General features: G+C 43.8%; 1 protein-coding gene across 1 annotated transcript in view; it reads right to left on the minus strand.

Moving 5' to 3' along the window:
• The window catches only part of LOC107288030 (cystatin-1), a 97,902-nt gene extending 89,843 nt beyond the window's left edge, over positions 1 to 8,059 (minus strand). The window contains exons 1-2 of the mRNA XM_015816610.1: positions 7,824 to 8,059; positions 5,843 to 5,971 (exon numbers count right to left, since the gene is read on the minus strand). Coding sequence (XP_015672096.1) covers positions 5,843 to 5,971; positions 7,824 to 8,036 — 342 coding nt within the window. The 5' untranslated portion in view covers positions 8,037 to 8,059. The remainder of the gene's footprint in view (positions 1 to 5,842; positions 5,972 to 7,823) is intronic.
• Between the last annotated feature and the right edge of the window lie 1,745 nt (positions 8,060 to 9,804).

The following is a 9,804-nucleotide window of genomic DNA, read 5'->3' on the forward strand; positions in this document are numbered from 1 at the left end:
GGAGAGAAAAAGAAGGAAAACCCAGATCACCAGGGCTTGAGATGGTTGGTGGTATCTAAGCTATCAATGGAAAGACTATTTGCAGTTCAGGGTGGGACGGAGGGGTCCTTGGTGCTCTCTGAGCTTGGCTGTTTACTTGCAGACGTTTCATGACCCAACTAGGTGACATCATCTATGCTTGAAGGGAGGGGGCTTTGAGGAAGAAGAGGAAAAAGAGGAGGAGGAGGAGGAGGAGGAGGAGGAGGAGGAGGAGGAGGAAGAAGAGGAGGAGGACTGTGGGGTCCTTGGTGCTCTCTGAGCTTGGCTGTTTACTTGCAGACGTTTCATGACCCAACTAGGTGACATCATCTATGCTTGAAGGGAGTACAGTTTACAGGGAGGAGGAGGATTATTATTGTTGGGGTCCCTGGTGCTCTCTGAGCTTGGTGGTTTTCTTGCAGAGGTTCCATGACCCAACTAGGTGACATCATCAGTGCTAGAAGGGAGGGGGCTTTGAGGAAGAAAAAGAGGAGGAGGAGGAGGGGGAGGAGGGGGAGGGAAGAGGAGGACTGTGGGGTCCTTGGTGCTTTCTGAGCTTGGCTATTTTCTTGCAGATGTTTCATGACCCAACTAGGTAACAGCATCAATGCTAGAAGGGAGGGGGCTTTGAGGAAGAAGAGAAAAAGGAGGAGGAGGAGGAGGACGACGACGACGACGACGACTGTGGGGTCCTTGGTGCTCTCTGAGCTTGGTGGTTTTCTTGCAGACGTTTCATGACCCAACTAGGTAACATCATCTGCGCTAGAAAGGAGTGGGCTTTGTTCTCTGTTTATACGCTCTATAATGAGGCCAGCGCGTGGCTCAGCAGTTAAGACACTGGGCTTGTCGGCTGGCTATCTGATCGCCCCGGTTCAAGACCGGACATGGGTTTTTTTTAGATATTATAATTATTATGTTTTGAAAAGAGGGAAATTGGGGATACCCGAAGCATAAATATTAGTCTTATTTATGGTTAAATTGAAATATGGTAACTGGAATTTTGTAAAGCTTAAATACAGGATTGGGATTTATATAGTTAAATGGTTACTGATAATTTTATTGATTGATTGAATTTTACTAGAAATGTATTAATCTGAATATGGTATATGATTTGTGGGAATTAGAGAGGGATTCTTTAATGAGTTAACCTGAGTTATATATAAATGTTTTGGGGTTTTTGGATAATTTGATTACCCTATCACCACGTTGTTTCCTAAGCACCTGGTTGTAAAAATCGAAAAACTTAATAAAACTTGTATTAAAATTAAAAAAAAACTCATCAAGGAGAGAAGCAAGCTGAAACTAAGGAGAAGTTTCCTAACAGTGAGGACAATTAACCAGTGGAACTACCCGCCTCCAGAAATTATGGGCGCTCCATCACCGGAGGCTTTTAAGAAGAGGCTGGACAGCCACTTGTCAAGAATGATATAGACTCTCCTGCTCAAGCAGGGGTTGGACTAGATGACCTCCAAGGTCCCTTCCAGCTCTGGGAAGGCAGCATCCGAAGAGCTGCCTATCTAACCTAGAATTAAGCAGAAATTTCCTGACAGCGAGAGCAATTCATCAGTGGAACAGCTTGCCACCGGAAGTTGTGGGGTGCTTCATCAACCGAGGTTGTTTTTTAAGAAGAGGTTGGGCAATCATTTGAAATGAGAAAGGGTCTCCTGCTTGAGCAGGGGGCTGGACTAGAAGTCCTCTGAGGTCCCTTCCAACTCTGTTATTCCTTATTAAGCGTGAAGGAAGCTGTAGCCCCAAATACTGGGGACAGCAAATGTCTGCCATCAAAAAAGGAGCAGGAGTAAAACTCAGGAAACGGCAGGCCCGTCAGCTTGATGCTTTATTGGGCAAGATCCTCAAACAGATGCTGCCATTAAGCAACCTATTTCAGAGAAGCTGACAGGAATGCGGTCGTTGGCAAGAGCCGGCCTGTGAATTTCAGCGAAGCATTTGACAAACTTGCTCGTTCCTGCTTCTCTCGATATGGTGAAGTTCTGGGCAGCTAAAACAACCCAAATTCCCTGCGTGACCTAACTCAGACAGCCTCCACAACTGAGCAAAGGCGAGATTGCTGTGCGCCTCTTAATAGGTTTATAATGACCTGGATGAACAGTCACTGAATCAGTCAAGGCCTACCTATAACCCTAACAAATCGTAGCAAAAAAAACAACAACCCAGAGTCGCTTGCGTGATGGGCAGATATATAAATTAGATAAATATAATAATAAGAATAATAAGAATAATAAGAATAAGAATAAGAATAAGAATAATAAGAATAATAATAATAATAATAATAATAATAATAATAATAATAATAATAATAATAATAATAATAATAATAATAATAAGAAGAAGAAGAAGAAGAAGAAGAAGAAGAAGAAGAAGAAGAAGAAGAAGAAGAAGAAGAAGAAGAAGAAGAAGAAGAAGAAGAAGAAGAAGAAGAAGAAGAAGAAGAAGAAGAAGAAGAAGAAGAAGAAGAAGAAGAAGAAGAAGAAGAAGAAGAAGAAGAAGGTCAAAATTGAGAAGACAGCAACAGACAGTAAGTGCCGCCTATGCAAAGACGCTGAAGAAACAGTGGACCACCTGGTAAGCTGCTGCAAGAAGATCACACAGACTGACTACAAGCAGCGGCATGACAAAGTAGCAACAATGGTGCATTGGAAGATCAGCAAGAAATATCATTTGCCTGTAAGCAAAAACTGGTGGGATCATAAAATAGAGAAAGTCATAGAAAATGATAAAGTTAAACTGCTCTGGGACTTCAGAATTCAAACAGACAAGCACCTGCAACATCACACCCCAGACTTCACAATTGTCGATAAAAAAGACAAAAAAGTCTGGATAGTGGACGTGGCAGTGCCTGGAGACAGCAGAAGGAGATGAGAAAGAACTGGAGAAGATAACAAAATACAGAGACCTACAAATAGAAATAGAAAGACTGTGGCAAAGGCAAGCAAGGGTAGTACCAATAGTAATAGGGGCCTTGGGTGCAATCCCAAAACAACTGGAGCACCACTTGAACACCATCATCGGCATTGACAAATTCACCATTAGTCAATTGCAAAAGGCGGCCTTGCTAGGAACTGCTTCCATCCTCTGACAATATCTGTAATACCATCAAATATCCACATCTGCCTGTCCCAGGTCCTTAGGTGGACAAAAATGCCAAATCCAGTCTGAACATCTGGCTGACTGTGCGATGATCAACAATAATAATAATAAAGTTGGAAGGGACCTTGGAGGTCATCTAGTCCAACCCCCTGCTCAGGCAGGAAACCCTATACCATTTCGGAGAAATGGCTGTCCAAATCTCTTCTTAAAAACTCCCAGTGTCGGAGCATTCACCGCTTCTGGAGGCAGGTTGTTCCACTGGTTAATTGTTCTCACTGTCAGGAAGTTTCTCCTTAGTTCTAGGTTGCTTCCCTCCTTGATTAAATATAATTTAAGAAGGGTTACGAAAGCAAAGGTTAGACACAAAATCCCTTTTTCACGCCTCTGCTTCTTTTCAGTGCCAAGACATGCCAAGTTTTATAATTAACTGCAGCGTAAAAGGGAAGAAATGGGAATCTACTGTGTCTCAGGTGACCTGTTTAAATTGTTTTGAAGTGAGAGGCAGGCTAGTCATCGGGCTGGAAAAAGCCCCACCTCCTTCGCAGATGGAAGATGAGCAATCTTTTAAACGAAGGAAGGACCCACTTGTGACATTCTTTGCCTTTGAATGTTTGGCGCCTACACCTAGCCTTGTTTTGTCTGTCGATTAACCGATGACAGAGATCCATCCGGGATGGTTCAGCTCCACCCTGGGACTCATCGTTTAAGCTCATTCCTCAGTAGCCAAAATATTTATGCAAGTGGCCCATTGAGAAACCACAGGCCCTTCTCAAAACGCTGCTGTGGGATGATTGTCTGGCTGCCCCTGGGAGTCATTAATCAGAATAAAACTGGAAGGGACCTTTGAGGTCTTCTAGTCCCGGGGTCCCCAACCCCAGGTCTGTGGACCAGTACTGGGCCACGGCATGTCAGCAACCGGTCCACACAAACAAGCAAAGCCCCATTCGCGGGATGCAGGCAGCACTCAAAACCACACACCCTCCGGGTCTGCGGAAAAACCTCTCTCCACGGAACCGGTTCCTGGTGCCCAAAAGGTTGGGGACTTCTGTTCTAATCCAGCCCTCTGCTCAAGCAAGAAACCCTATCCCATTTCAGACAAATGATTGCCCAATCTCTTCTTAAAAACATTCTCCAGTGATGAAGCACCTACATCGTCTGGTGGCAAGGTGTTCCACTGGCTAATTATTCTCACTGCCAGGAAGTTTCTCCTTAGTTCCAGGTTGCTTCTCTCCTTGATTAGTTTCAATCTGTTCCTTCTTGTTCTGCCTTCAGGCACTTTGGAGAATAGCTTGACTCCCTCTTCTTTGGGGCAGCCCCTCAAATATTCAAAGACTGCTATCATGTCACCCCTCGTCCTTCTCTTTGTTAGACTAGCCATACTCAGTTCCTGCAACCGCCTGTCATATGTTTTAGTCTCCAGGCCTTTAATCATCTTAGTTGCTCTTTGCAGTTTTTCCAGAGTCTCAACATCTTTTTTGTAAAATGTGGTGACCAAAACTGGATGCAATATTCCAGCTGTGGCCTTACTAAGGGTTTATAAAGCGGTACTAATAGTTCACCTGATTTTGATTCTATGTCTCTGTTTATACAACCAAGGATTGTATTAGCTTTTTGGGCTGCTGCTGCACACGGCTGGCTCACATTTAAGCGATCATCCACTAGGACTCCAAGATTGTTTTTGAGTCAGGTTTTGCCTAATCAGTGTTCCAGTATCTCAGGGGCTGCCCCAAAGAAGAGGGAGTCAAGCTATTCTCCAAAACGCCGGAAGGCAGGACAAGAAGCAACGGGTGGAAACTGATCAAGGAGAGAAGCAACCTGGAACTAAGGAGAAACTTCCTGACAGTGAGAACAATTAACCAGTGGAACCACCTGCCTCCAGAAGCGGTGAATGCTCCAACACTGGAAGTTTTTAAGAAGAGACTGGACAGCCATTTGTCTGAAATGGTATAGGGTTTCCTGCCTGAGCAGGGGGTTGGACTGGATGACCTCCAAGGTCCCTTCCAACTTTATTATTATTATTATTATTATTATTATTATTATTATTATTATTATTATTATTATTATTATTATTATTATTATTATTAATCTGTACTTGTACCTTTGGTTTTTCCTGCCAAAGGTACAAGAATCACAGTAAACCAATTTGCCAGAAAATATAGAGCCAAGGATGCCCTTTGTTGTATTCACATGGCATAATAAATCTGGAGACAACTTTAATTCATCTTCTCATTTATCCAAGTCACAACTCCCCCCGCCCCAGCCCCAGAATATCCATCCAGGTTAATCCAATCCCACCACCATGCAAATACTGGACTTGTTGCCAGACTATAAAGTCATAAGTGGATTTTGGGGGGCCCTGATCAGTCAGGTCCAGTGGGGGCTGGATCAGTTCAAAATTCCCAGTGCTCCAACAACTGTGGGGGGGGCTGCTCTCCACAATTCTCTGCCTTCATACAACACTCTTGGCCCACAACTGACCCATTTTCTCACACAGCCATAAGCTACTCAGACTCTCTGACTTTGCCAGAGGGGGAAAAAAAAATCCTTAACCCAATTAGGATAATTCTCATTCGTACAGCTCAGCCTCACATTTGTTTTGAAGTGAAACCATCCATGAAAAGAATTTAAATCTGTTTTTACAGGGGGGGGCGCGGCTGACCTCAAACAAGGTAGCTTTTGTCAAATGTTAAATGCATATTTTGGCATCTAATCTCACCTCCTGCCGGTTCCTTGGAGGGAGACGGCAGTTCTGGATCTCTTGGTACACCTTTGGGTTGCCGGCGATCTTTTGGCAATTTGTTTTCACCAACTCCATCGTAAGATAATATTTCGCCCCTGACACTACCTGGATTTAAAAAAACAAAACAAAACAGTAATGTGACCTTAAATAAATGACAGGGGGAAACCCCAGAACCTGTTCAACTTGATTGATAGCAGTTTATGGGTTGAGAGGAACAAGAAAATAAGGAAATATTTCTGTTTCAGACAAGAACAGCAGAAATCACGTCTTTTAATCCATGATAACACAGTAATGTGACCTTAAATAAATTACAGGGGGAAAATCCAGAACATGTTCAGCTTCATTGATAGCAGTTTATGGGTTGAGAGGAACAAGAAAATAAGGAAATATTTCTGTTTCAGACAAGAACAGCAGAAATCACGTCTTTTGATGATATCATGTAGCCATGATAACAGTCCCTCCCACAGAACACCCCCCCTAAACTCCCTTCAGCCCCCCCCCCCAAATCCTTCTATCGCTTCCAGAGCAATTCCGAGTCCTTTGGCTATTCCAGAGGACCCAACAAGGCTGCCCACCCCCTCAACACTCTCCCACCCCAGACACACACCTGCAGTACAGGTAATCCCCAACTTACGACCGCAACTGACCCCAAAATTTCTGTGGCTAAGTGAGACCTTTGTTAAGGGACATTTTGTCCCATTTTACGACTTTTCTGGCCACAGTTGTTAAGTAATTCACCGCAGTTGATGCGTTGTTAAGTGAATCCGGCTTCCCCATTGACTTTGCTTATCAGAAAGGGGATTGCGTGACACGGCAACCGTCATAAATACCAGTCAGTGGCCAAGCATCTGAATTTTGATCCCGTGTCCCTGGGGGGAATGCTGCCACGGCCGTTAAGTGTGAAAATCGATCATAAATCCCTTTTTTTCCAGTGCCGGAGTAATTTTGAACGGTCACTAAATGGACTGTTGTAAGTCGAGGACCACCTGGAACTGTTCAGATATGAACCTGGCAGGCCCTTTCGGTCCACAATCCACAATCCCTCCCCAGGTAGACCCCTCCCCAAACTGCCTCTCGTCCTCCCAGTTCTCTTCCATTGTACCCACAGCCCCCCACCCATCCCCACCTTTGGCTATTGTGGGGGAGGGTTGGACTAGATGACCTACAAGGTCCCTTCCAACTCTGTTATTCTATTCTATTCTGTTCTGTTCTATATTTTACATTCTATTCTAGTCTATTCTGTTCTATATTTTACATTCTATTCTATTCTAGTCTATATTTTACATTCTATTCTATTCTACTGTTCTGTTCTATATTTTACATTCTATTCTATTCTATTCTGTTGTTCTATATTTTACATTCTATTCTATTCTATATTTTACATTCTATTCTATTCTGTTCTATTCTATATTTTACACTCTATTCTAGCCTATTCTATATTTTACATTCTATTCTATTCTATATTTTACATTCTATTCTGTTCTGTTCTATATTTTACATTCTATTCTAGTCTATTCTATATTTCACATTCTATTCTATTCTATTCTGTTGTTCTATATTTTACATTCTATTCTATTCTATTCTGTTGTTCTATATTTTACATTCTATTCTATTCTGTTGTTCTATATTTTACATTCTATTCTATATTTTACATTCTATTCTGTTGTTCTATATTTTACATTCTATTCTATATTTTACATTCTATTCTATATTTTACATTCTATTCTATTCTATTCTGTTGTTCTATATTTTACATTCTGTTCTATTCTATATTTTACATTCTATTCTATTCTGTTGTTCTATTCTGTTCTGTTGTTCTATATTTTACCTTCTATTCTATTCTATATTTTACACTCTCTTCTATATTTTACATTCTATTCTATTCCAAAAAGACCCAACAGGGCCGTTTCCCTCACCCCCCCCCACCCCCAATCGCCCCCCACCCCCAGACACACACCTGGGACTGCGCCTCCACAACGCGCAGCGCCTTGAAATAGTTGCTGTTTGTGCTGCGCGCGTTGTATTCCTCCACGGCGAAGACGGCGGCTTCCTGCACTTCGGGATCCGTGACGTCTCGGGGGGAAAGACCCCCGGGCATGGTCGCCGGCAGCACCGAGGGCAGCAGGAGGAGGAGGCAGAGAGGGACCGGGACGGGCAGCCGGGAGTGCATGATGGGGCTGGCAAGGCAGGCAGGCAGGCAGGCAGGTAAGCAGAGCGAGCAACGCCAACCGCCGCTCCGGAGCAGACGTGACGCAGCTGTGCGGGATCTTAAGCAGCGGCTGCCAGTCACCTGCCCGAGGCCCCGCCCATTCCCCAGAAGCCCCGCCCCCGCCGGCTCCTCCTTCTCCCGCCTCCGCGTGGAAGTTCAACCAATCAACCACACACACACACACACACACACACACACACTCTTAGACACCGATTCGTAAACAACCTCTAAGGTTTTGAGGGAAGCCTGTTTATTTTTTAAAACTTGAGTCTTCCTGCCATTCATTGATCGATTTTAAACATCGATGTACATATAGAATCTATATTTCGGACCCCGGCATCCCACGCAAAGGAGAACGGCATCGCCTCTGGGGTAGGAGCAAAAGTCCTTCCTAAGCAGTGTTAGAAGTAAGTCTTCATCCTGGTTCATCCAAGCCGGGAATAAATAAGCAAACATGGCGACTGCTTTGGGAAGAAGGTTACAGTTTATTGCAGAAGACAGATAAGCAGCAGAGGAGAAGAAAAGAGAGGGAGCACATGGGCAGAAGGTCTTTTTATACCCCCTCCCAGCCCTGCTTGGAATAGTTTCCTGTTCCTGTGGCATGAACTTTGAGGCTATTTCTGAGTGTTTTTCTAGGCCTCGATATCTGTGGTTTAATCCCATTATCATATCCTGCTTCCCAGGTGATGGAGACACAGCACTGGCTAGGTCAGGGGTAGGCAACCTTGGCTCTTTTATGACTCGTGGACTTCAACTCCCAGAATTCCTGAGCCAGCCAAGCTGGCTCAGGAATTCTGGGAGTTCAAGTCCACGAGTCATAAAAGAGCCAAGGTTGCCTACCCCTGGGCTAGGTTTTACGGGCTACCAAAAATTCATAAGAAAGACATTCCCCTCCGCCCCATTGCCTCTTTTATAGGCACCCCCATTGCAGGACTGGCGAAATGGCTTAGTGAACGCATTTGCCACCTGACGAATGACAGCCCCACTACAGTCAAATCAGCAGAAGATTTCCTGAGTAAAATCAAGACACTCGGGGTAGAAGCTGATGAAGTGATGGTATCATTTGATGTCACCTCACTCTTCACCTCCATCCCTCAGGACTTAGCCATCTCTATCCTAAGGGATCAATTGACAAGTAAAAAGGGGGGTCATTTCCAAGACTCCCTACAAACAGAAGATCTTATGAAACTGATAAAGATATGCCTTACAACATACTTTATGTTTCAGGGTGTCATTTATGAACAGATTAAAGGCACACCCATGGGTTCCCCCATTTCCAGCATTATAGCTGAGGCAGTACTCCAACAACTAGAAGATAAAGCTATGACCCTATACCAACCCAAGTTTTGGGTTCGGTATGTAGATGACACGTTTGCGGTTATCAAAAGACAACATGTACCTGATTTTGTGGAAATACTGAACTCAGTTTACCCTGATATAAAATTCACAGTGGAGGAGGAAAAACAAGGTTTTTTAGCCTTTTTGGATGTACTAATCCACCGCCAACCAGATGGATCATTACACACCAAAGTTTACCGTAAACCCACCCATACGGACAGGATCCTCCACTACAGGAGCAACCATCCAGTGGCCCACAAGATCAGCTGCATTAAAACATTATTCAAACGCATAGACTCCCACTGCAATACGTTCAAGTCCCAAACGGAGGAGAAGAAACATTTATTTCAGATCTGCTTACAAAATGGATAGCCCATGAAATTTATAAAAC

This window comes from Protobothrops mucrosquamatus, unplaced genomic scaffold (genome assembly GCF_001527695.2).
Source record: "Protobothrops mucrosquamatus isolate PMUCROS unplaced genomic scaffold, P.Mucros_1.0 scaffold_116, whole genome shotgun sequence".
Classification (NCBI taxonomy): Eukaryota; Metazoa; Chordata; class Lepidosauria; order Squamata; family Viperidae; genus Protobothrops; species Protobothrops mucrosquamatus.